The sequence below is a fragment of the Lates calcarifer genome, linkage group LG3 (assembly GCF_001640805.2).
Source record: "Lates calcarifer isolate ASB-BC8 linkage group LG3, TLL_Latcal_v3, whole genome shotgun sequence".
Classification (NCBI taxonomy): Eukaryota; Metazoa; Chordata; class Actinopteri; family Centropomidae; genus Lates; species Lates calcarifer.
The window spans coordinates 2,095,615-2,122,973 of NC_066835.1; the positions used below are offsets into that span (position 1 = coordinate 2,095,615).

At 39.7% G+C, this 27,359-nt stretch overlaps 3 protein-coding genes across 5 annotated transcripts in view; 1 reads left to right on the plus strand and 2 right to left on the minus strand.

Moving 5' to 3' along the window:
- nr1d2b (nuclear receptor subfamily 1, group D, member 2b) lies at window positions 1–9,428 on the minus strand. Its single transcript, XM_018701235.2, has 8 exons — window positions 8,877–9,428; window positions 6,405–6,632; window positions 5,390–5,478; window positions 4,662–4,806; window positions 2,980–3,689; window positions 2,266–2,451; window positions 1,945–2,155; window positions 1–1,714 (listed from the first exon to the last, which is right to left on the minus strand). Exons 1-8 carry the CDS (start codon window positions 8,893–8,895, stop codon window positions 1,518–1,520), a joined length of 1,785 nt encoding a protein of 594 aa, XP_018556751.1. The 5' UTR covers window positions 8,896–9,428; the 3' UTR covers window positions 1–1,517.
- Window positions 7,014–27,300, plus strand: nkiras1 (NFKB inhibitor interacting Ras-like 1). Of its 2 annotated transcripts, XM_018701250.2 has the most exons (5): window positions 7,014–8,622; window positions 11,027–11,122; window positions 23,067–23,167; window positions 23,381–23,622; window positions 24,815–27,300. In XM_018701250.2, exons 3-5 carry the CDS (start codon window positions 23,074–23,076, stop codon window positions 25,055–25,057), a joined length of 579 nt encoding a protein of 192 aa, XP_018556766.1. In that variant the 5' UTR covers window positions 7,014–8,622; window positions 11,027–11,122; window positions 23,067–23,073; the 3' UTR covers window positions 25,058–27,300. The 2 variants fall into 2 exon arrangements, with proteins under 2 accessions (XP_018556766.1, XP_018556765.1); XM_018701249.2 differs by lacking the exons at window positions 7,014–8,622; window positions 11,027–11,122 and adding an exon at window positions 22,664–22,801.
- Window positions 18,945–27,359, minus strand: part of rpl15 (ribosomal protein L15) — a 224,637-nt gene continuing 216,222 nt past the window's right edge. Inside the window, exons 1-4 of one of the 2 annotated variants that reach the window (XM_018701248.2) lie at window positions 22,227–22,332; window positions 21,138–21,319; window positions 20,912–21,048; window positions 18,945–19,299 (exon numbers count right to left, since the gene is read on the minus strand). In XM_018701248.2, the coding sequence (XP_018556764.1) occupies window positions 18,994–19,299; window positions 20,912–21,048; window positions 21,138–21,309 (615 nt within the window). In that variant the 5' untranslated portion in view covers window positions 21,310–21,319; window positions 22,227–22,332 and the 3' untranslated portion in view covers window positions 18,945–18,993. Of the gene's footprint in view, window positions 19,300–20,911; window positions 21,049–21,137; window positions 21,320–22,226; window positions 22,333–27,359 lie in introns of those variants that run through there. The other variant, XM_051078872.1, reaches the window with a different exon arrangement.

Below are 27,359 nucleotides of genomic sequence, written 5' to 3' on the forward strand. Positions count from 1 at the left end.
TGCATTTATAAAATTTATTTATATAGATATATTCATCTATACAGTTATGTATGTATGATAGTATGTATATAATTATGTAGAAATCTATGCATACTGCAATCCTTTCACAGAGGAGAACAGAACCACATTTTAGCAATGTTAACACAATGACAGAAGCTCTGGATATCAAAGGCCAGACATTCTGAATTCGACATCGGGACATAAAGATGGCATTGCAAAAATATCTGAAGACCAGCAACTCACATGTCACCTTGACTCAGCTTATTTCTTTAAACTACAATCACTTCAGTGATATTACAGTCATATTTTATCTAGAATAGTCCTACCTATTCAGTTTAATTACACTCAACTAAAGTCTGTACAGCTTTGTAAAACAGAAATTAAGTTTATTCAAGCAAGTGGGAGTTGCTGGTGACAGCGAGACAGTTCTCTCTGCCGTCCAGTGTCCGACAGCATCAAGTGTCAGATTAGGAAATTTAACATGACCCAAGACAAGAAGGACAGCAGACACTGGAATCTCAGAAATAAACTTTTTTCTTTAAGGAAAATATATATGTATATATATGTAAGATAAGAGAAAAGGTATCTTCAAAATGCTCAAAGTCCAGAATTTGATTTCACTGGTTCAGTGTTTCTCCAGTGTTTCCACTGAAATCTCATATCGCAAAGCAATCGAGTGACACTGATACATCTGATTTGTCACAATGCCCAAATAATTAAGAAAAATAACCTGCACTTGACAGAAACACAGCATAGTACATACACAACTGCATGGAAAAGCTTAAACTAAGACATCGTTGTTTTTTGCTTCCCAAAAGTCATTCAAATTAAACAACATTCTCAAATTTCTCTGGGGACCAAACTAGAAACCTGGGACCTTTTTTTTTAGCAGCTTTACATGCTGCTTTTGTTTTTGTTTTTTTTGGTTTTTTTAAAGAGGATTCTACCTCGTTAGTTATTCAGTGTCTGGGGGTCATAGGTTTACCACTCCCCCCTTATCACATGAGCACGGCACCTATTCAAATTAATGTGTGCCACTGAAACAATGTACACAGGTTTTATGACTCCCCACTATACAGCTCAAATCAAAAAGCAGTCACATATTGCACTATGAATGCAAAAATACCAGTCTACACTATACAGAAAAGTGCTTCTAACGTTTGTACAGTTGCAAACATACAGTATGCTACACACAAACACAGGAAACATGTACATCAATCAGTGTGTCTGTATGTATGCAATACCATCACACAGGCAATACGCCCTACAGTACAGTACAATAACATTTTATGGTCTTCCTCCCCCTTTAAATGTCAGGTTTGAGCTTTAGTTCAATTTATAGACAGAAGGAACAAAACCCAAAGCCTCATGGGAGAAGCATGGAGGTGCAGGTGTGGTTGGGTGGGAGGTGTTGCGGAGCTGGTGGTACCCAGCTGGTGGCCTCCAGGTTCGGTCACGGGCCATTCTAGTCTGTGTTGCAGAGGGGGGAGGGGTGGTATCAAGTACTAGAGGAAAGTTCAGGAATGGACCTTGAAAGCCAGCAGCTGCTCAGAGTGCATATTGTTGAGCGAGCGCAGGTCAGGCAGTTTGAGCAGCAGCTTGGTGAAGATGGCCGACTCGTTGGGGTGGTTCTTGGTGATGAGGCTTCGCAGGGCGCGGATCAGGGTTTCCTGCAGGGCCTCCACTGAGTTCACGTTCTCAATGCCAGAACGATCTGGAAGAATGGACAGCAAAGGTTAGTGTTAGGCTGGTGACAGAATACTGTGGAGACTGTGAATGAAAAAGCACAAAAAATGCTAGAAATGGGGTTCCACTGATGTATCAGTTAACTAACTCTGTTGTTGCCAACATGAGGGTTAGAACCCTAGTGCACTGGTGGTAGCCTTCAAAATTCTTAATCTTAATCTAATTCTTAAAAAGGAATGACAAGATATGAAAACCCACCTGCAGAGACCAGAACCACAGCAGTGAAGAGACTCATCTCCTCCTCACTGAGGCCCAGGTTGATGAGCTTCTCACTAAAGTCAAACATGGAGTTGAGGAGGTCGCTGGCCCCCATGGCTCTCAGAGTATCCACACTGTACTTCTTCCCACCCAGAAAGGTTACAGTGCGGTCCTTCACGTCGAAAAGAGAAGCAAAACGAACTACCAACACCTGCAGAACACAAACACTGCTCTGTCAGTCTGGGTACAACAACTGCTACTAGATTCTGTAAAAACTGAGAAATATCCTCATGGCACATGAGCTAGACAAATATGGCGTACCTCAAAGGTGCCAGCCTTCAGCAGGCTGACCTGGTCGTGCTGGGACAGATCTCTGAAGCCTGGGATCTTCTTGGCAAACTCCACCACCTCCCTGACAGCGGGGGTGAAGCTGTGGGAGAACTCCTCCCACACCTCGTGGCCAGATTTCTGAGGATCCACATGGGGAGACGTGTTCATCGGACAAACCTGAGGACAGGGAACAGGAATATAGTACTGTGTCTGGCTGGAAAAACATAGAACAGACTGCATATAACCTACAATAAATCTGTTTGCGTCACTATCATTAAAAATCGTACTGTATTTGGACAGTATCTCTGGTCCAAAGATCAAAGTTTGTAAAACTTAAATTCAGTCTAAATTGCCCCAATAAAAATTCCAGTCTATTAGAGTGTTTTAATGCAAAGAATAAAGGACAAGGTAGAGACCAAGGTGGCCAGAAACAAAAGTCCAAATACATCCATATAGTCCATGTCTGCTGAATGTGTAAATAGCCAACTGTTTGGGGGCAAACATGTAGTGTTGTCAGTCTGCCTGATCTGCCATGGTGACCATCATCATTCTTATTCATCTAACTGTATTTTAATTCATTTTATCTGTCCTTTTTCATTGACTTTAAATGGCATTTTATTTACTGATTTATTTTTTCCCCTCATTAAAGTGAATTAGCTTTGTGTTTAGTGCTATATAAGTGCCTCTCACTTCTTTTTATCTTACCAGATGCATCCTTTTGCCTTCTCTCCACTGGTGCCCATTGTAGGCTCCATTGATGGAGTCCTCTGAAGCTGGGGCTCTGAAAGCTCCATGTGTGTAGGCTGGACAGTGGCTGGCAGTGCTCCTGGACAGTCTGAAAGGGCAGTGGCTGGGGGTGATGTCATCTGGACCCTGAGGACCCAGGCTGGAGGAGGGGTCCTGAGCTGCCATGGTGACCATGTTATTGCGGTGGTTCCAGGCGTCCTGCCGCTCTTCTTTCCAACAGTTTGGGGTGTTTTGATCAGAGCCATTGTTCAGGGGGCCTGTGGTGGTTGGGGTCTCAGGTGTCAGGCTGCTCTGCTCCTGGTTGTACATGAAGGTCTCCTGGTGGGCCCTGGTCACTGAGCCAATCACCTCTTCCTCTCCGCTGTCAGACGCACTTGGTGAGGCCGAGCTGGGGCTGGTGTCCATTGCCACGGAGGGCTCAGGGTCCGAGCTGGAGTCTGATTGGCTGGAGCACGGTGATGAGGATGGAGAGCAGGAGGGGGCGGAGCCGGCGTCCTCTGAGGTAGGTTCTGTGGCGCTGGCTGGCAGCGGTTTGGCGATAGGTAGCGCCTGGCTGCTGTGCAGCTGGCTGTGCAGCTGGCTGTTGTTCATCATGTTGTTCATGGCACTCTGCATCTCCAGCAGCATGCGCTGTTTCTCCCGTTTAGGGATTCGGCCAAAACGCACAGCTGAACAGTAAAAAGAGGATCATTTCAGAAAAGTTCCCTTGCGTTATTTTTCAGGGTTGTATTACAAGTTAGACAGTAATGAGCAGTGTGACTAATTTAGATACAGTGGAATGCTGTTAGAAATCCTACCCACTTATTCTCTCACACTGAGCTGGGTTAGTTTGTTTCAAGTGATGCACTTAAGACATGACAAGCATCAGTTACACACTACTGAGGGGACATTCCATCATTTTTATCTCTATGGCCTGTGAAAACATCTTAGTTATGGCTGTATTAATAATAATAATATGCATTGATACATGCAAACAAATTCATTTTAAAAAACAGAAAATGATTATGTTCATTGTTACGGCATATTCTCTCACCCTGCCTATTTCCACAAAAGTAAAAAAAAAATATGTTTAGTAATATTGATTTGAATTTGAAAAATGTGTAGGATTTTTTCACCGTTTTTTTCATGTTTCATTAAAATATTTTGTGCGTATTTATTCAATATGTCTTATTTATTGAATTCATTTTGAACAATATCCATATCCCCAAACCACTGGAGTAATCATTTAAACAGAGTGTTTAAACTGTGTGGTAATTGTACAATAATAAACAATTTGCTAATTATTTGTAATTGTATACTTGATGTAACATATCAGCTGTATTCTTAATGACAAGGTATCAAGCTGTGGGTTAATCTACTGTTGGCTGATTATGTTGTAATTTACCAAAGCTTATTAGTATCTACAGCACAGGTAATGCTATGTGTTACATGAACAAATATATATTAATGTACATTTTCCCTGATTGAAACTAGCCTCGTTATGTCAATTTAACTGAGAAAAAAATTACATCAACCAGTATAAATGATCTGTTAATTCACAAAGCAGTCAAGCGAGACATCTACGCGATCGCAGCTCTTGAGAGACTGGATTAATGAGTGGAACTCTAATGAGCCTGACAGTAATTACAGCAGATACTCACAGTCTCTGGACATCCCCACCATCAGGCATTTCTTGAAGCGGCACTGCTGGCAGCGGTTCCTGTTGATCCTCATGATGGGGCAGCTCTCGTTCTTAAGGCACTTCTTATACTGGATGTTTTGTTGAATGCTCCTCCTGAAGAAGCCCTGTGTGTTCACAAAGACAAACAGCACAGTGTGATGACTAAGATCACACACATCATTGAGAGAGGAGGGGGATAACCATGTGTGAGAACAGATCAGTCTAGAATCAGTAGCGTCGTATTTGTGGTTCTTGCAGTTGTGAGTTTGGTAAAACAGCATAATACCGGCTAAGCAACAGGTCAGTCTAAAACATGTGTCTGTCTGTGTGTGTGTGTGTGTGTGTGTGTGTGTGTTCCTCCTCTAAGGCACACTGTGGTGTGTTTGTTACTGTACACTGCTCCCCACAGTTAACTAGGCCACACAGCAACGTGAAGTATGAGGGGCGGCTGATATAAATATGGGGGGGAGTGTACTAGTTTCACAGTCTCTGGCTGTAGCTGTACAGATGGCTGTGTCTGCAGTGACCCACTTCAACTCCAGTCCAAAGTCACATTGCTGTGTCGCAGTGAAAATGTTTCTGATTCAGTGTCTGCAGCATGCTTGCTGTGTCTGTGTGTGTGTGTGTGTGTGTGTGTGTGTGTGTGTGTGTGTGTGTGTGTGTGTGTGTGAGTGTGTGGGTGGTGTTGTTTCAGAGAGCTGCCCTCACCTTGCAGCCCTCGCAGGCGTGGACACCGTAATGGAAACCAGAGGCCACATCGCCACAGACCTTACACAGCAGCACCAGGCCATTGATTTCTGATTGATACAAAAACACAAGATTACAGTTCATCTGAAAAAGAAACACAATAACCACACTGTTAATTTATTTAGATTAATTTCCTACACTGCAGCCTCAGGTAATGTCCTCTTCATTGTTAATATGGGGAAGTTACATTCTATAATTCTCAAAAACTCTATTTTATAGACTATTTTAACTTGATACTGTATATTTACCAACACAAAAAGCTCATGTGAATTTATTATATCATTTAAAACACACTTTAAATGTAAGACATCACATAAGAAAACAGCTATTTCACATATTCACATAGATGAATATGAATTATCCCATAATTCAGATACAGAGAATTTTGTATTGAATTAATATAGGCCTCCACTGTTTATGGAACATTTCCAGAGTATAATTTTTTTTTTTTTTTTTTTAATGTGTTAATATTGAAGGGGAAATTTAACTGCATTTAGGCCAAAATTAATAAGTAAATTATTTTTTGTTATTTGTTTTGTTAATTTTAAAATTCTTGGCAGTGTGAGAGAGAGAAGGCTTTCAAGTAAATGAATACAGAAATGATCATGCCAAATAATTAACAAAAGTGTATTGGGTGGCTGCATTGCAGGGACCTGGGCTAATGACTTCATAACATCACACTGGAGGAACTTGTAAGATTTATAGTGAGTCGAAACAGTATTAATAGTTCTGAAAATATAGGGGATTGATTTTCATTGTACACTGAAATTAGCTGAAACCAGTAATGGAATCCTGGTTAGCTTAGACAAGTGATCAATATATATAAATTATATGGAATGTCATGTTAAATTTGAGTTTCTTAATTCCTGTAAAATGTAACTTTTTTTCTTTTCCAATGCAAGCAGCAATTAGTGAAAGTGTTTTCCCAATCAAGTGTGCTGACAAGATTAATGAATAAAAAGAGTGGCTGTCTTACTTGTGATGCCACATTTTGCAGAGGAGGAGCGTCCGGTCTTCTGAGCCCCTGGAAGGTTTTGGCCACTGGCAGGGAGTGTGGGGTCAGCTGGTTGACCCAGCTGGCGGTGGCTGGGTGAGGAGCCGTGAGGCGGGGAGGCCAACTGGTAGCTGCCATTGGAGGAGTCGCTGTGGCAGGACTCTGGACTGGAGGCAGAGCTAGATGAGCTGATGTAGGTTATTACACCTCCTGGTGTAAAAAGACAGAGACAAAATGGGCCATGATGACAGGGACTGCAGCAACAACTCCACACTGTGCAGGGATTGTGATGTGTCTGTTCTTTTCCTTAAAAGATAAGGCTGGTGATATTCTATATTTTTGTTACGGTCATACTAACATGCATTAAACGTGTATCTGAAGCCTGATTATTCCTCTGTGCCATACAGCTCCATTATTATCAAATACTACTAGAGCACCAAATACAGATTAATCACCTGAAAATAGTCCCCAACAAATGCACCATTTCCTACTGTTTGAGTGTAAAAAAAACTACTGTGATCAGCTGATTTAGAAAAACTGTTAAGCCTTTTTTATTTTATTTATTTATTTATTTTTACAAAAGAAACTATAAATTTGAAAGAAATCAGTAGAAACTATTGGGTTTGGGGCTGAGGGCTGCCAACAGGTTACAGAAGGCGACATCTTAGTCCTCTGTCTGCTGTAGCAGCTACAAATGCTCATGCTAAGGCCTTACCGTTTTCTCTCCTTCAAATGAAATGTAACTATCACCAGCTCCAGACAGTTTCTCTGTGGAGCCAACAAGCTTAACATAAAGAGGGCAGATCATAATACGACAACAGCTTCCTCAGCCAGTAAGAATCGAGCAGACAGGCTGCTGCTGCTGCTGCTGAGCCATTTTTTCCCCTCAACATAGGCTGACCTGATGTCTTCTCTGCCATTCTCAGTGATTAGGTAACAGCCATTACATAATGTCAGCTTCACAAGGGTGTGTGTAGTAGGTAGTCTGGCCTATCCCTGCAGCCATTCACATACACTGGTTCCATAACATACTTATATCCATACTCCATCCTTACATTTATGTTATTTTTCTTTTAATAAGTATTACCTATTACATAGTAGCACTGACACCAATGGGCTGAGAAAATTTGCCTGACTGTATATACATATTTTTCAAAGCAATTAAGGGGACCTCAGACATCAGTTCTGATCCAGTTTTAAGCCCAGCTCCACCAACTCACTGACATGGTATTTTGCAATAAACACCATACCCAACATTTCAAGAATATAACTAAGGACAGTCAGTTTGAAAATATGTTTTAACATATAGCATTTGAATAACATTCAAGTGTCAAGCGAGACAAAACAATATAGCAAAAGGCCCAGACATATTTTTCAGAATTAAACATTTGTCGATTACCATGAAAATTTCAGTGTAGAATCATTTCAACAAAACTGTCTCCTCTTCATTCAACATTTATCAGTCCTGCTTAGTATGTAACAATAATAGCATTTTTTTTATTTAAGTGACAAATTATGAGATTTTACTTTTAAGATAAAGTCGCCAAAATGTCTTGATCGGATTTATTCTATCCTAAATTGGCCAAGCGGGGGGGGGCTGCGTTCAAGTCTTATGGGAAATGTCGACTCTTCAACATTTGCAGGTCAACGTGAAACCTGTTGATGTAGTTAAGACCAAATAATGTCCAGATATCAGATTCTCGGAGCTGCGGTTATGAAACTGTATATTAAATAGTGTTTAGTTTTTCGCTGAGGTAATGTACCACTTTGGCGGAGTAATATTTCACCAAATGAATAAAGTCGACATCAAAACCAGAGTTTCCATTACGTGTCAACACATTACAATTAAATTCGACGTAATTTCTATAAATACTTTTCAGCAAAAGGGTAGTGTGTGTATTACATGGGTGTTGAATGCACTATAACTTTCGACGTTTTTTCAACACGCCCCCACGTGGAGCAAGCATGTTCTTTCCCCGGGAAAACTGGGTCACCGCAAGCTGCTGTGAGATGCCTCACGTGTATCCGCGTTGGGACCCCACACCATCTTGCTGGGAGGAATTATGCAATGGCTACGTCACTGCGCCACTCGGCCAATAGGCGCCGACGCACGAGGAGCGTAAACACAGGTGCACATGGCTAGGATGACGGGTACATGTGAGGAGAGACGACTGCAGTGCCGCTGAAGCCAACTACTTGGGTAATAACAACAGCACACTGGCACTCCTAACCCAGTTTAATGTTAACACACCAGGACCTTTAGCATTTTAAAGTGCTTCTTTAGAACATAACGACTTAAAATGCTAAAACAGGAAGTGCCCTGATTATGCTAGTCGTGCCACCTCGACTAAACCTAGTTTAACTGACCTAATGGCAGGATGTGACCACAATATCAAGCCCACTGCATACGGCTGCACCTCGAAGTCATTTAAATAGAGTTTAAAGCACACTTACCAGCTTTGGTCGAGTCCATATCCTATGAGTTTGGGGGTTTTCCTCCTCCTCTGCTACCTCAGTGCAGAAGCCGTTTTTCTGTTTTAGTGTTCAGCAACTGAAAAGTCGCTGAATGTTCCCGGTTGAGAAACTGGCTGTAAAAGCTACAACATTTAAATGAGCGTCACTTAGACCTGATAAAGACCGTAAAAGCCACGGTCGGTTGTTGTCAGTGTCAGTCAGACTAGCGAAAGACACAGTTTCACAGGAAAAAAAATCTCACATGTCAAACCGAAGCAGCAAGTTTTCAGAGGCTGGTTTAAACGACACCGAAAGGGCAGTTTTCTCGGCCTTGGAGGCGGTGCTCGCTTCCTCCGACGAAAAAAGCCGCAGCTCGTTCTGTTTTCAGTGTAACTAGGTTACATCAAGAAATATGCCGTATTCCATTCAAAGGTGATGCGTTGAGGGCGCAGTTCTAATGATATGGAGGACTGGCTTTGCAGTGACTGTTTCGAGTAGCGATCAGTGTGCAACCATGTGACCCAGTTCATCGGCTCCTCCTTCCCTACAGTCCCTGCACTGGTGTCAATGTAACCCACTGACATACTTTCACCAGTCAAAGTGAACAAAGACACTTGGCTAGCACATACTGTGTCCAAAAAGTGCGTGTTGCAACATTGTAATTACGGTACTTATCATATTTTGGTGTGGATCCAGATTTGTTCATGTGCTTTTTTATGAAAGGAGGGCAAAGGTTAAAACAGTAGTATTGTAGTATTTGGCATTTATATGCCAGATACATTTTTGCCAACATAAAATACTGAGATATTTGCTCCATTTTAAACTAATATTTCAGTTTTAAACCTTTTTCAAAGGTCAACAGGTAGCTGTTGAATTTAACATTACATTTTACAATATGATTTCCTGCAGTAGAATGCTGTTCAGAGCATTTTTTCTACACAGCAGGGTATGGGGACTGTATGAAAACTATTATTATTACTATTACTACAACAACTACTACTACTACTACTACCGTGGTACCCTATTTTTAGACTGCTGCCGTCCATTTTGATTCACCATAACAAGAAGATCCAGTTGCATCGGATCGAGCTACTCTCAGCAAAGGTGTCATTTGTCATCACAGATAGTTAATGTCAGAGTCGAGAAACACAATATGTGTTGATCTTATTGGTGTTTATGGATTGTTCATTGTCTTAAGCAAAGAATACTGTCCTTAGCCTATATTGTTACTCCTGTATTCTCCATGGTAACACAAAGCAGACCTGCAGTAAGTACTGTATAAAGTTAATTGTTGCCCAGTGTTCACAAGCACACTTTTATCATCCATAATGTCTGGTCATATGCTTTTTTTTTTTTTTTTTTCAAAGATAAAGAGTGGCTAAAATATTTTGTACACGAGACATACATTTGGTAACTGCTAATTTCAGTTATAATGTCCATACTGGTGGCACTCATTGCAAAAGTTCATGTTCGTGTAAGATATTAAATGTTTGGCCACATCATCTTAAACCCTTTATGCTATACTCCAGTACCTGTGAGCCTCGGGTCTGTTGTTTTGGAAGAGAGGCCAGTAATAGACATGAATTTGAAGATTAGAGAATTCAAAACACCTCCTCATTGCATGGGTCAACAAAATATGGTGCAATAGCTGCCTGATGCTATCAAAACTGAGACAGAATTTAACTTTAAATTATTTGTAACTTTAGTTTCACTTAGTTTCAAGTCCACGTTGTGAACTCTGCAGCTCTGCCAACAATTCTGGTCTGCTCATGAAACAATGTAAACAGTTCTCTTGGTACATTTTAAAGTGTAACCAGTTTGTCAAAACATGACTTCTTGTTTGTTCCCAGAGGAGCACACCAAGCCAGGGGAATGTTTTTTTTCTCCTGTGACCTAAATTCGAAGCACAACATATTAAAGCACACTAAAAAGAAGATTAATAACCCCACACACAGATACATAACTGAAATACAACATTATGGATTGAATCTCTCTGTTTATGCAGATTATCATTCTAGATTAGCCATTTGCTTGAATTTGCCTCAATGACAAAATAATATGTTTTCCATTCTGTTAAGTGGTGTTAATTTTTAATTTTAACTGGAACTGCAAATTAAGACAATATTTAAATTTCTTTGTTTATTTTCCAGTATTCAAATGCTGATCACTGCTGCTGCTAAAGAGATCTCTGAGGTCCGTCTATGAAAAATCTTTAATGAAGACCAGAGTCAGATTAGGCTGTACAGGTCAGTAAACATTATGACTCAAAGCACCAGGCTTCTTTATACCTGTGTTCTCCTGAAGATTCATCTCTTCACTTGACTTACCTTCCTACTACAGAAAACAGGCTTCGAATATTGTTTTGTGTCATTTATGATCACAAATACAAGAAATTCAAAAGTCATGTTTTTAACATAAGTGCAAACATTATAAAGACACTTTCAGCGAGTAAAATGACTGACCTGGATAACAGTAGTGAATCCAGAAGTGCATTCATACATAATGTTTCCGCTTGTGAAGAAAACATTTAAATGAGAAGTTTCTCTATAAAAAAAGATATGAGCGTGGATGGTATGAATTTTTAAGATACCAGAAATAAAGACAATAATACATTGTACAAAACATTAGATTACACCTGAGTGTGTCTATGCTTGAGCACTATAATTTGATTTATTACGGCTTCAGTAGGAGAATTGGCTGTCCTCTGCAAGTAGTGACATGTTGTAATGCTGGTATTGAATAAACTATTTTGGCATGATTAGATTAAACAAGCAGCTATTTTTTCCAGCCTTTTCAGACTCCATTTATATTGCATATTTGCTATAGTGTCTTGATATCCCTAACGTTGGAGATGTACTAAAGCTGAGGTGTGAACTGTGTAGACTTCCACATCATTAGCAGTGAGCTTAGATAAAATGTCAGACTTTTCTGAAGAGAGCTGTTTAGGGCTTAGCTGTCTTCTTAGCTGTCATTACTATACCTTTAATAGATATTTTCCTTCTTTGTTTAAAATCGCTCTTCTTTGAACCCATGTCATCTTCTCATTATATCTAGCAACTAATTAGAGCAGCTTTAAATATCTGAAATTCAAATGTTATGCTCGGCAGGGTTACAGAGCATTTCAAACATTGTGTAGTGCATCAATAAACCCCAGTAAAATATTCACCAAAATATTGCTTTGAAACCTAATCAATAACAGTTCTTTCCTTTAACCTAATGAAAGCATTCACTGAGCGGTGCACAGTAATATGTGTTCAGTAGTTGGTATTATTATATGGATCATGTGAGATAATTTTGCAAACCAGTGTTTGACAGTGGATACTGTTTGAATGATACATAGCAGACTAGTGGATCCAGTTCTAAGACTTTCATGTCATGTCACTCTCCCCCCACACTAAATTCTTACTGGGTTAACATGACACAAAAATGCTTCCCTCCTCTCTCTGTCCAAACAGCAAGCAGGAGTTGGCCAAAGGCTCCACACAAAGATGGCCCACCAGACATTTCCCATAGCACTCTCAATCCCAGATAATGTTTCATCACAACAATGAAACCTTTCAGAAGTAAGCAATCCCACATTCTCCGCTTTCTCTCTTTGGGATTTTTACAGAGCAGGTCAGGAATTACTGCTTCCCCATGGACTAATGTACGGACAGACAATGGACTGGGAGTAATGTGAGAGATGGCCATTGTTTTCACTCCACCCTTCCTATGTTCTCCTTTGACCCGAACACTCTAGCTCAGGGAAAATGCTATTTTAACTAAGGACAGAAATATGTTGTCACTATGACCCATTTAATTAATTTAACAGTAGTTAACATAAAGTGTGATATTTATGATGACACTAAACAACTAAAAATTGTTACACATAAAAATGAATTCTTTCTAATTATAAGAAAGAAAATGTTCAAAATATCATTGTTGTATGGTTACAGTGCTTCAGAAAGTATTCAGACTCTTCACATTTTGCACATGTTTGTTTTGTAGTTTTATTTTAAATGGATAAAACTGCATTTTTGCGTCAATCTACAGTCAACAACCATGAACAACCAAGAAACCAAGTGAAAACATGTTTTTAGGAAATTTTATAAATGTATGAAAAATCAAAAACTGAAATCTCTTTATAAAAGTGATCAGAGCCTTTGTTGTGGAGCTCTGAGAATCTGATTGGAGTCTACCTGTAACATAAGGAATAGAATTGATTGGACATAGTTTAGAAAGGCACACACCTGCGTAGGTCCCTCAATTCACACTACATGTCCAAACAAAATCAAAGCCACAAACACCCTCTCTGTAGACCTCAGTGATAAACGTGTGGTGTGGTATAGATCAAGGGTAATAAACCTCACCAATAATGAAATGTTTAAAACCACCACAACTCTTCCTAGAGTTGGCTGTCCAGTCAAAATGACCAACCAGACAAGAAGGGCCTTTGTCACTCTAACATAGTCACTGTGAGAGAGCAGTCCTCTGCAGAGATGGGAGAACCTGCAGGTAGAGTGGTTAGATGGAAGCCATGTTGAGTAAAAAGCCAATGACAGCCCACTTGGAGTTTGACAAACAGCATTTAAAAGACTATGAGAGTATGAGGGAAATGATGTGGTGGTGCTGTTTGTAGCATATGACCAATCCCAAAGGACAGATCTGTTGGCCTGAATGAGCAAGTGCGACAAATATGAAGACATTAAACACATCTCCAAGCTAAAAGTAACACTGCAGAAGCTGCCAAATGCAGCTAACAGCTAGCAAAAAGGGCTGATTGTGTGAATGTCTAAATTAAGGATTATAATATCATTGCCCCATCATTAGGTCATAAGTAGATCTAACTATAATTACATATGTGTATTGCATTAAATTAATATATTGCTTAGTTATGACAATTTTAGCCTCAAAAGGTAAATATAAACATTTTTAACTAGGCTTACTCTCATGTCTTTTAAGCAGCAAGTGCAAGACTTTAGTGCTTCAATCAGTGTCTGTTGTAGGATAATATCAGTATGGGGCGGCTGTGGCTCAGGAGGTAGAGCAGTTGCCCACCAGTCATAAGGTTGGTGGTTTGATTCCTGGCTCCTCCAGTCCTCATGCCGAAGTATCCTTGGGCAAGATACTAAACCCCAAATTGCCTCTGGTGTGTGAATGTGAATTAGAAAGCATTTTGTGTAGATCAAGTGCTGTGTGAATGGGTAAATGTTACCTGTAGTGTGAAGCGCTTTGAGTGGTCGAAAAGACAAGAAAAGCGTTATATAAGTACAGTCCTTTTACCATTTATATAAAAGCGCACTGAAATTGCTTGCAGCCAACAGTAGAAAAAAAGAAATGACAAGGACAGGAGGGGGGCTTCATACAGAGGAGAACATTCCTGCTGAGGAGCTGGCCCAGTGCAATAATGAAGGTTGCCCATTGGCATATACTGTACATAGACACTGCATTGATTTCTTTGGCCCATTGCTGCAATACATCATTGTATCTGCCATATTGCACCAGTCAAGACTGGCCTGTAAAGTAATACAAGTAAAACTGGATGTGCAGTTTTTTTTTTTTAGATAAAAATCACTATAATGTTTACATTTCTCAGCCGAGTTCAACAATCCCTTTTTTGCATTTTCACAAAAGGTTCACATATCTGAGACTGTGTCTCTTGCCTCCCTGGGATAATCCAGTCCAGTCCACTGTAAGTTAAGTTTCCTTTAACTTTCCCCTTAACCGTTGAACCTTAACCTACCCACAGATTTTCAATGATGTTCAAGTCAGGGGACTTCAAGGGCAGATTTGAGGTTGAATGGTAGATTTTGACGTCTGCTTTGGATCATTGTCTTGTTGTAGAGGCCAACCTCATTCAATAACCAATGATGTAATGACTGCTGAATGGTGTAATTAGTCTATAGGATGCTTGAGAATACAGATAAAGTTGTTTTCTGCTTATTATTCCTCTTTGGACCCTGATGAGGGCATAAGCCAAAAATGTTGGCTTTGATTCAACATTATGTTGTTTAAATACAGAAAAGGAAAAGAGCAAGTCTGTGTGTGGTCCTCCTCCTCCAAATAATCAAGAGTTCCAAGGCTGCCAGCATCAACACAAATCTGATGGGGCTGATTTTTTTCTTATATGCTTTTTTTTTAATAGAATAATATTTATTATATAAATAATAATAGAGTTTCTTACATAAATAAAAATAAAAAAATATATATATATATATATATAAGGTTTCCTACAACTGACTTTTTATACACTGGGTTTGTGCAAGCAACACTACACAATGCACCGCCACACCTGTGTCAGCCAAGCCTTGCTTTGCCTATCTGCCAAGGAGATGGGCAGTTTTGTGTTTGCTGCACGGATGTATTTAATTCTTTTCACTTAAGTAATCTACAAAATATGTAATTTAGCACTGTCCCCTCACAGCAGTTCGAGCCCCAGTTCACCTGGGGATTTTCTGTGTGGAGTCTGCATGTCTCTGGGTTCTCCAGCTTCCTCACAGTCCAAAGACATGCAGGTTAATTAGTGACTCTAAATTGCCCATAGGTGTGAATGTGAATATATATAGTATGTCTGCCCGGTTGTACCTGAACATTTCACTCTTTGTGTGGCTGTCTTGGATTATTGTATACACAGAAGATTCTCATTCAGACCGACACAGAGCTCACCCTGGATGAATGTAACGTCTGCTGTGAAAAACACAGGTGGTTTTGGTGCTGAGGACCAGTGGTTGTGATGTGCCTCAAACAGAGTAGAGGCACAATGTTGGTTTTGGTCTTTTCACAGATTTGCTGACAACGAGAAAACTAGAAAACAACCAGCCTTGTCTTTTAGTTTACTGAGCTGGTAATAGCCCTTGTTACACAACAGTCTTAAAAACCTCACAACCAAACACCTCTAAGATTACAACTTTCCCAGACTACACATGCCCTCACATCCTCCCCCCAAACAGCTTGGACCACCTACACTAGTATGAGAAACAGTGGTGTATGAGTGCACTGCTTCCTAATGGTTGAATCAATGGAAAACACAAAGATTCCTTTCTTTTCAAAAGCTTAATAATAATATTTAGGCAACTTGTTCCACAGCACAGGGCAGGTCATTATATTTAATATAAGGCAGTCACCATTGTGTGAAGCATGGCAGTTTGAAAAGAAAAGTCTCAGTGCTGTGCATGTCTTGATGCTGTTATACATCACTGTGTCCTACACTGCCTTTGTAACACCTTAAAAATGACTTAGGTTTTAGAAATGGGTCAGTAGTTCTAAAGAACAAAAGGGTCCAGATTGAGTTTCCTTAAGTGGTAGTGCTACGGCATGCTAACGCCTGGAGGGGAATCAGCAGGAGTTAGTGCCAATAAATGTGATTTTAGTGCCCAGTGTCCCAGGCAGTGAGACGGGGATCATTTCAAGTACACACAATGAGGTTTTCATGCGAACGATATTCCTCTCTGTGTAATTGGTTGGAAGCAGCTCAGTATGGCAGGTCACAGACAGCAGGGTAGATTTGGAGTTTGATGCCCTAGTTTTTTTTTTTCTTTTGAACATCACATGTATGAGGTGAGACTTCAGGGGCATAGTTGGACTTAGATTTAGATAACTATCTCCAGTTCTGAAAATTTGGTGCAATTATGTATAAACATAGAGTTACCGTGTAGTGAAGTGTAGATCCACTGAAGTTCATTTGTTTGGCATTGACTTAATGAACTGAATGTACTCACTGGGACAGAGAGGAGTTATTGTTAAAATTCTCTCATCGGTTATTCGGTTATATAATTGGAACTACTGGAAACTGTTATAATGATGAATTTTATGGTCACCTCTGACATTTTAGTTAAAACAATATACGCTCAGTAGTGAAAACCACTTGAGTTTGGAGTGCTTCTGTGGTCATGTTTTTAGATACAAATTTCCACCATTCACAGATGGTAGATGAACAAATTACTGTAGATACAGTATTGTTATCATAATCATAAGGGGGGTGGCTGACTGCAGTTCAGAGTCCACAAATAACTCTATCTGTGTCTTAGCCTCACATACATTTAAGAATGACAGGTCATTTGTTACCATGGAAGTAGTGGTTGAAAATAAAATACGTTATCTATCAGAAACAAAGAGCTTTGACAGTATACAGTACTGTGCTAAAGTTTCAGCACTTCAGACCTCTAAATTCTTATCCATCATGTAGCACCATCAAGAGAGCGTTTGATGGGTCCCAAATTCATTCTGCAGCATGACAATGTTCCCAAACGTACAGCCAGAGTCAGAAATAACTAAATCATCTTTTCAAGATGCTTAGAGCAACCTACCTGCAAAGTACCTTGGTATTACCAAATACTAATTTAGGTTTTTGTTAACTGCACTTTGGTATGAAGTTAGTGGATAAATAAAAACTAAACTTAGTGTCTAAAACTTTTGCACAGTATACAGTCCAGTCTGTATGGATTTTGGACAGTTACATATTTATTTTTAGTGGATTCCCTTTGTAGATGGAGGAGGGATTTTCAGTCAAAAATGTGCAACTTAACATAATTTCTGACCATTATTGTTGTCACATGTGTACAGAACTTTGGAAAGCAAAACCCAAAAGGCAAAACTTGCTAAAGTCATTCACTGGGGACCAACTACAATCATCAGACCACAATGATTATTATATTTGCTGACCACAATGATTTTCCATTTATTTGGCTTGGGTGAGTTACTGTCTTATGATGTTTGAGAAAACCTTGTTGTTGTTCTTCAGGCTTCTGCACAGTCAATTTGAGATAGCATAATAGACACTGCATTTAAGTGCCGAGTCTCAGATTTAATTTGAGCAGGTATACATCAATATTGAAAGAACTGTGTGGGAGATAGAGCTCTTTAACACAGAGTGCCAAAGTTTAGGTTTCAAAAGTAACTGGACAAAATCCACATGATGTCAAACAAAGTCATCACTGCAGATTAAAATGTTCAGATGAGAAGACGACTGTCATTGTGAGCATTGATCAGAATGCACTAAATTAGATCCATGACAATCTCTGAACAAAGGTTATTGAAAGGGAGAACAAAACATATGGGCTGTTGAATCTGAAAGAAAACAAATATAAGATTACAATAAGTCAAATCAGTCTCACATGTCCATCTTAAAGAAATGAGAAAGTTCTTAGATAAACTTATATGGATATAGGATAAGAACTAAAGAGAGAGATAAAATCCTCCTACTAGAACTGCCGCCCGGTGTGATAGCAAGTGAATGAGTGTGAGGGAGTGCAGTCTTGAAATAAGGAGCGATCAGGTGTACTTAATCAACAACTCCATCTCAATTTATTTGAATTTAAACTCTCAGCTCTGTATCAAACCTGAGCTTTGTATAAACTCTTGTGAATGAACTAACCTAGAAATGACAGCTGCTAAGAAGCAGTTAGTAGTGTCCATTTCCTTTGAACACATGCATTATTGTGAAAAGGCTGGATTATAGAGTTTTCTATACTGGAATTTAACTACTCAAATTGAAGCTGAGACTTGGCACTTGAAATATCCACCTATTTCATTTCAAATTGAATGTGCTGAACAGAGCCTGAAGAACAAAAGATATCAACTGTCCAAATACTTACATAGACTGCTATACGTCATGGACATTAACTGTACTGGCTGTAATGCATGGCTAGATAACTGAAGTAGTTTAATTAAACATAATGCCAAGAATATGCAGTGGAGCACTGCATATCAATAAAGTTAAAATACACTTGATTACAGCATGCTGACTTGCATTTTACATCTAATGTCAGTTTTATGACTTAGCATTGAGTAAAGTTTACATACATGATGGGAAGGTAAGATAAATGTACAATGAGTAGTTACTTGTAGACTTGCAGTTGTGTCTTTTTCATCTTGCATTTGTTTGTCCCAGTCTGATTACTAGGTTATGTTCTCACCTATTTAAATTATTGGAGAAGGACAGCTTTAATCATATTTATGGGGAAAGATGAATGATTCTGTGCTGTTATTCATTTGCCACTTCATTTGACTTACCGACTTACTTACACACCCACAGAAGTGTTTTCAGTTAGGGATGAATATTCTAATGAATGAAACAGACACCAGACAGAATTAACACCATAAAAAGGGCTGTTTATTTGTTTAAATGTACAGTCGTGCTCTAGCGATAGCGGTGCAGCTGCAGGGTGTTGCGCCTCTTCCAGGCAGCGCGACGAGAGCCTCCGATGGTCAGGTGGAACTTGTGGCCCTTGCCCAGGCCACGGCTCTTCTTTCCTGCAGAAGTCAGGCCACGCATCTCTCTGTGCTTGTGCACAGCCTTTGTGATCCATTGGGTGTCTGGGTTGCGTCTGATGGCCTTGTGGAAGGGGTCGATCAGAATCACTTCGAAGAACTTGTAGGTCGAGTCCTCGCCCACCCAGTAGGAGTTCAGCACTCGCAGGGCTCCGCAGTGACGGCCAGCACGCTCCTACGATATAAAAATATTTTAAAATCAACCCTGTGTAATAATTACAAAAATAGACACAAATGAGGTAGTATAGCTTATGTGTCTTTAAGCTTCAAAAGCTACTTTGTACTTTGGCGGCTCCCAGTGGCAGCAAGAAATTTGAATTTCAACACCCAGAAATCCTATGAAGGTGACACCACTGCAGGCACTCATTTACCAACACTGTGGGTCTGTGATGTTTACTACTGAGAAGGAGAAACCTTAAACTCCACCTTGAATTTCAATGTATTAATTCAAGCAAGTATGTTCAGTGGTGACCAGGCACTTTTTGATATTGCTTATGTGAACTAAACTGATGACATTCTTCTTCAGTGTCTAATCTCATCATGGAAAGCTGAAAATGTCTGGCTTGAAAACCCTCAGCTGTTCCATCCTTACAGGATGCATCGTTCTGGTTCAGGATCAGAACCAGGCTTTTTACTGGGGTTGATTCCATGGTCAATTTGTAGAGGCTGCTCATTTATTTTTAAATACAATATCACAAGTAAGGGCCAGTCCAAACAACAACAAATGTTGTAGACTTTGGTCTAATGGCATCAGGGAAGCTAAAATTTTCAAGTCCTAACTTCAACTCTCATCAAAAACTGTGCAAACAACCCAACTGTCCTCTAAAGTCTAAGAGCTATCTCTCAAACATTTTATAAAAATGTATGGACTATTGTGCTGCACTTGTTAAGTCTTCCCAAGTAGCCTGAACAGTAAGATGGGGGATGCATCTTTCTGACAGAGGACCACTGCAGCCACATGTATGTGACAATACCACTCTCATACAGTCTGTATGCATAAAAAAATGGCAAAAAATAGATAATGTCCACCAATTTCAGCCTTTTGGTGGTAGGTATTGTCTTATAGCAAGAAATGGGTGTAACATTAACAAGGATTTATTCCCAATTAAGTTTCCTCAGTAATTCCTGTCAGTGAGAAAACATGTACAGTATCAATTTTCAACTGGTTCAACTAAATACTATACATTAACTACATATTTAGCTACACATGTGTTGAAAGCCCTGAATCCACTTCAAAAAATAATCCAATTTTCTGTCAACTAAATCATCAGCTGCAGTCCTACGAGCAAACATCTCAGTTTTGGTGTTTGCAGTCCATAACAAATCAAACCAAAACGTCCAATTTTCACTTCTGGGCATTTACAAATCCAAACAGGTATGCTGCATTTAATGTAAATACTGCATATGCTGCTACATACAAAACTAAGCATGATATGACCCTCTGGCCAATGTGTGTGCTGTACACAGCAGTTTGGATTAACAGAAGGTACAGGAGGCAGGTGCTCTAACATGAGCAAATGTATCTAAGGTTTACAGAGTGAGAGTCAGAGCACCAATCAAAACTGACTGCCCCTTTCCCACACACAGAATTATTTAATTAATCATGACAAATGAGCCACCATTTACAGTTGTTAAAGTGATGCTTCCTCTTGGATTCCAACATTTGCAATGCTCTCCACAATGGCATCGAGTATCCAGAGTTCATCTGTAGCACTGTCAAACTTTGGCAAAAACATAACCTACTTCTGGCTTTAACACCACAATCTAATTAGTGAAGATGTACATACCTCAGCAGTGGACTGCAAACTGCGGGCAAACTTGATCTGGTTGACACCATGGTGGACTGGCTTGCCATAGGTAGCACCCTTGGGCACAGGGCGTTTACGGCCTCCACGGCGTACACGGATGCGGTAAATTACATAGCCTGTTTCAATCAAACAAAACAGGATAAGATGAGATCAGATCACACATGTGCAAAGTGTAAGTGGGACAATCTCTGGACTCAGCACTCACCCTGCTTAGCCTTGTAACCCAGCCTACGGGCCTTGTCAGGTCTGGTGGGTCTAGGAGCACGGTGGAGGTTGGACAGCTGACGGTACTGCCAGCAGCGGACACGGAGCAGGAAGCGCATCACATCAGACTGCTTCTTGCGCCATAACTCCTGCATATACCTATATGCTCCCATGTTGACTTATCTGTGGAAAAGAGAGAGTCTTATAAGTTAACACGTCTTTGATGATAATACCCAGCTCTTTAATGTCTAATAATACTATGCAATCAAGAGAATCACTACACAGGATTAACACTGGACAACATGCAGCCTGCATCTACAGCCCCAACTTAATAAGATGACACTGCCAACCTCAACAATATTTACAGAAATTTTACTCAAGTCTATTTCAGCCATGTACCATTTGATGGCTTACAAGTTCTCTCAACAAAACACTAGCTCCAGGTTTAAAGTCAGTTTGCTGACTAGTAGATTTAAGTCAAATTAAAACTTGTAACCTTAAGTCTGGAGGGTTGAAGCCATTCCGTTCAACTGTTTCCAGACAACCGTGATTACACTTCACCACACTGAGGACTTAATACGCGTCTAACACATTGTATGGCGGCGCAAATGTCCAATATTTAAGATTACGCTGCAAACACACAAAGTGTAGAAGTACAGTAGTCCATGTGCATTAGAAAGCCGACTATCAGTTCACCCAGCATGCTAATGTTAGCCGCATAGCCCGTTACTCCTCACTTCTCCGGAATGTTGTGACATTTACCACATTAACAACAAACTACATGTACCAATTTTAATTGGGTTGAATCGCGAAAACCCTTTATTTTACTTAACCGCGAGGCCATCATGGCAACAACACGTTAGCTTTCCGCTACGGCCAGCAGAGTCGGACCGGACCAACTGCATCTCAGCACCGTTAAAACAGAGCTATAATCTGCGTTTTCTATTATATTTGTCAATAAATAATCAAGGCGTATGGCTAACTAATATGTCGCTTAACAATATCCCGTTTCAAACAGACAGATGAAGTACTACAAAAGAAGATTTTAATGGATTGCATTTTGTATAAAGGCATAGAAATACTCGCTTACATGATGGCGTACCAGCCGGAAAGAGAGAGCATAGGTTCCCAGCATGCCTTATGAAAACGGCAGTGACGCATTTCCGCTGTTGTGCTCATGGGAAATGTATTCTTAGCCTGTGTGTTTTGTGTTTTGTTTTTTATTTTCCGCACTTTCGACATTGCTTTGCTGGTAATTAGTAATTTCGAGAATCAAACGCGCGTTCTCTTTCAAATTTAGAAAGAAGAAAAATAATTCAATAACATATAGTGACACAATAGAGTTTAGAGAAAAAATAAGTTCAATCGCTATTGTTTGTACGTGAAAAAATCGCAAATACAGTTTTATAAAATCAAGAGAATTAATACTATGTGCATGTAAATATTATGTCACGACTGATTGATACTATACTTACAAAACATATTGTATAGCACAATATTATTACGAATTAAAACAAAAGAATTGTAGTATTATTATAATGAATACCGCCAATCACACATGCGCAGTAACAGCATAAGTCTTGTCAAAGTGCTAGCAGGACAGAATGGATGCTCTGGTTGTGATGCTACATACTTGATAAGCAGACAGTTATACTCCTGATTCAAGTAAGGAACCTTATCTGAATGTACCGGTACAGAACAAGGAGTGTGTTCGCAGCTGGACTGTTACTTCGTGTTTTTACGACGATGCTACGGTTAACCTGTTAGCTAGCTAGGCTAACAACAAAATGCTGACATAGCCAGTCAGTGCTACAGATACAGTCAGAGTTGTTTTCGGGTACTCTTTGTTAGTGTTAAAATATTACTGCATGTCTGATATATGTCAGGTGGGACTATAAACAAAGTAACGTTTTGTCTTTGTGGACTGTAGGCTCGAAATGGGAAAAGGTTGTAAAGTTGTGGTGTGTGGACAGGCAGCAGTTGGAAAAACTGCCATTTTGGAGCAGCTGCTGTATGGAAATCACGCTGTAGGTAAGAAATGCACCTGGAGCGACTCGAGAAAATAGTATATGTATATAAATATGTAAATGAGGGAGATTTACCTGGGGCTGTTATGCTGTTCAGAGCTTTCCATGATGATTTTATTGCTGTTTCAGAGAATAATTCAGCTGCAATGCTATTCTATTCCTGTGATTATGTTTGGTTGAAAGTCTGTTTACTGAATTTGTTGTGTTGTCTGTCCAGGCTCTGAGTCCAGTGAGACGCAGGAGGATGTGTATGTGGCCTCAGTGGAAACTGACCGTGGTGTGAAGGAACAGTTGAGGCTCTATGACACCAAGGGCCTCCACGAGGGACAAGACCTCCCCAAGCACTACTACTCAGTGGCAGACGGTTTTGTACTCGTCTACAGCGTCGACAGCTTAGAGTCTTTCAAGAGGGTGGATGTTCTGAAGAAGGAAATAGAGAAATCGAGAGATAAAAAAGAGGTGCAACCAGTTCAAAGTCCTCTTTAGTAACCATTCCTAATATGTGCTGTTAACATCCTTGCAGAGAAAGTTTCACTCCTGCTCCAGCTCAAAATGTATTGCTGTGTATTATATTTTCAAATGTCCATACCTTACCATCATTTAAGACATATGAAACATTTACAAATACCTACTCCCTTCTCCCTACATTTCCAAAGCTGCACAGTCTTCCCTCTGTGGCAGTGAATGGTGTAAACAGAACAGAATTCAGACTGAAATTGGGAATTGAGATGCTAAATAAAGATATGTCAGGACCAAGGTTATTAGTTTGGGAAGTTATAATTCACTTGCATTAATGTGGGTGAATTGTCTTGGCATGTAGTCCCTATAAATAGTAATCCTGTTTACAGTCAACCTGAGAATGTGCAAGTAGCAGGGGTGCTGAAAACTTGTAGCCACAATGTCATAATGGCTGATATACTTATGGCCATGGTCAGTATTTAGACATAAAGCAATTTACTGGAAACCTAGTCAAATAATTTAAAGGGAAATTTGTGCATTTGTATTAAATCTGTAAGTATTAGTAACAAAGTTCCCTCTAAGCTGCTCCTGCTTTCTCTGTGCACAGCAAAACTATGTAGCACATATAATTACAGTGTGCGACAGTGTGCACATCTGATGTTGCTCACAGTGGTCCAAGGAAGTCTCAGGGAGTTTGTGTGCATGCTCAGACACATGAAAAATTAGGGGGAACATTGATTAGTACGTATATTTATGTATCAACCAAACCAGACCATGAAAAGAGACTCTGCTCACCTGTTTGATTAATTTTTTATTGTTATTATTTTTTTGCATTTGAGCCCGATAAACCTTTGCACTAGTCATTAAACAGCTATAAACACAAAACCAACAGAGAGTAATAAGGTTTACATTATCCAGTGGCTTTTAAAATGGTAGATGCTAAGAAGTTGGATTTATTTTGTTTAGCTTTTGGAACAGTTTCTTCAATTTATGTGAAAATATTAATTTCACCAAATATGTAGATACACTGATTTAACAGCTGCACTGACTGAAAAGCAAGGCAATGCTGCAACTAAATAATTAATGTATTATTGAGTTATGTTTTCTCCATATAGGAAGGTGCATAATGTACCATCTTGAATCTTTAAAAAAAGACTTGGATTTGCTTCAGGAGTGTCTGTTGTGTTCTCAGGTGACAGTCATAGTCCTGGGGAATAAGACAGACCTGCGGGAACGTCGTCAGGTGGACCATGAGGTGGCGCAGCAGTGGGCACGAGGTGAGAAGGTAAAGCTGTGGGAGGTGAGCGTCACTGAACGCAACTCACTGATTGAACCCTTCACACAGCTGACCAGCCGCCTCACCCAGCCTCAGAGCAAATCTTCCTTTCCCCTGCCAGGACGCAAAAGCAAGGGCACCCCGTCTAACGACATCTGAAACGCTGAAGACTCCTTCATTCCTCTCTGCTCCTGTTAATGAAAGGCTGCATTCACCTCATATGGAAACAACCAGCAGGACAACATGGATAAACCTTTAGCTTAGTAACATGACTTTAATTGCTACTGTATACATTTGACCATTTTACACACATTCATTCACTTTTATGCAATGTTAACATAATTGTGAAGGAACAGCTTAGCATTTTGGGAAGTTCAGTTATTGGCTTTCATTTTGAAAGTACTATACTAATATTGTGTCTGTGTGTTATATAGAGAGCTGGAGTCAGAATGTTTATCCTAGCATGAAGAGTGGAAGCAGAGGGCTAGCTACTGTCAACAATGAAAAAGTATGCTTTTCTAATTTTCACACATAATTACATGCTGGAATTTTGCCATGGCGCCCAACACTTATGTACAGCATGTCTGGTAGATAACGGATATATGAAACCTGGCAACATCAATCTGATGACAAGCCTTGGGAGAAACTGATAAAAACAAAAAACAAAGGAGAGATAAAAAGTTGTGGTTTTAGGAGGAGTTTTATGTTGTAGCTATTTATTGACAACCTGCAAATGTCGGCAATTGCTTTCTGGAATCTTGTCATCACAATGCAGTTGCCAAGTGTGGGCACAGTGCCCACACAGATACTGAAACCTCTGCTCACCAACCATATCTGGCAACTCAGGCTGTAGCTGAGGAACTGCACAGAAGTCCTGGCACATAGATAAGACAGAGAACTGTTGTTGTAAGCGTACACTTAGTGGACACTTTATTAGGTACACCTGTATAATCTATTGTAATTCAATGCTATAAACTCTGCCTTTACAAAGTTTATAATGTCCAGTTTTAACAACATTAATGTTCTAGGCATCCTCATAGGCTGAGCAGGTATATTGCATTAGACTGTATAGCTGTACCTAACAAAGTGGACACAGAGTATAACTTCCCCTAAAACCACTATTTTTTCCCCCTTACATTTCTGTTTATGTGCAGGCCAACCAAACATGATGTATGTTTATTAGAGAGCTGTAGAGGTGTTGGTGGGTGGATTTTTGAACTTTCAACGTGAACAAAGCTAGGCGTTTCCCTCCACTCTTTATGCCAAGCCAGGCTTAACAAGTCCTGACACCAGCTCCATACTTACCACACAGACATAAGTGTTATTGATCTAATCATCTCACTCACTAAGCTAAGTAAGTGCATTTGCAGAAATGTAGATCTTTTCAGTATGAGGATGCATGTTGTAGTTCATCTTTTACAACAAACCAAGTTCACATCTGGAATATCTCTAACCAGCGAATGAAAGCTTTTCCATACAGTATGCTTAACGGTTTGGTGTGCAGTCAGTCCTTTTTTCAAGGGAAAAAACAAAGCTTAGCATGAGCAAGCACTTTAGTACCAAAGATTTGAGATAACCCAAATACAGATCTTGTAGATGTACACATTTGAGTTGTGGCAGTGAAATTATACGCTATGCTCCAAGTCACTCCAAGTTAACGAATAAGTTCAGTTTTTCTTTTCAAGTCTATCTCATGTTAATATCAATACTCATGTGCCCACACGTATACATTTGAAGAGGAATGATTGAACGATTACAGCTACGTTTAATTCTACAAACATACAGGTGGACATGTGATTATTGTATTAAAACACACTTGAGAAATCTGAAACTGTTGAGACTCTCTGAGTTCTAGGATGTTAATTTCCCATCTGATGTGAATGCAGCATTAATTGTCCTCTGGCAGGACTCAGCTAGCCTTTGTCCAGTCCATTTCCTATATTAAATGCGGCTTGGTAGCAATAATATTCATGGTACTACCTTTACCTGTGATGATTTCATAATGTCTGTCTGACGGTAGTTGCACTCCTTTGTATTGTCCAGCCTGTGTAATCCAATAGGGCTACTAGTTAAAGCTGTGTGTGTGTGTGTGTGTGTGTGTGCCTTTTTAACAGTAGAAATCAGTGTTGAGAGAAAATATTTATTTTTTAACTAATTTATTTTTGTCACTTTAATGAGCCACATTCCTTGACTTTTGAAAATGGTGAGATGATGTGATGGATGATCTGCGCTGTTGTCTGTGTCCTTAATGTTTCAGAGTAATAACACTTTGTGTGCTGCTAGTAGAACAGAGGTAGTGAGATTAAGACTTGCACTCTGTAATCATGCCAACTCTAAATGATCCTGTGCTCTGTAATCTGTATTAAGATGCGCTGAATAAAATATAGTCTCCTCATATTAAATCCTCTTAAAACTTTATTTTAACTGATGAAGTGAATATATTCAATAAGTTGACTGAAAG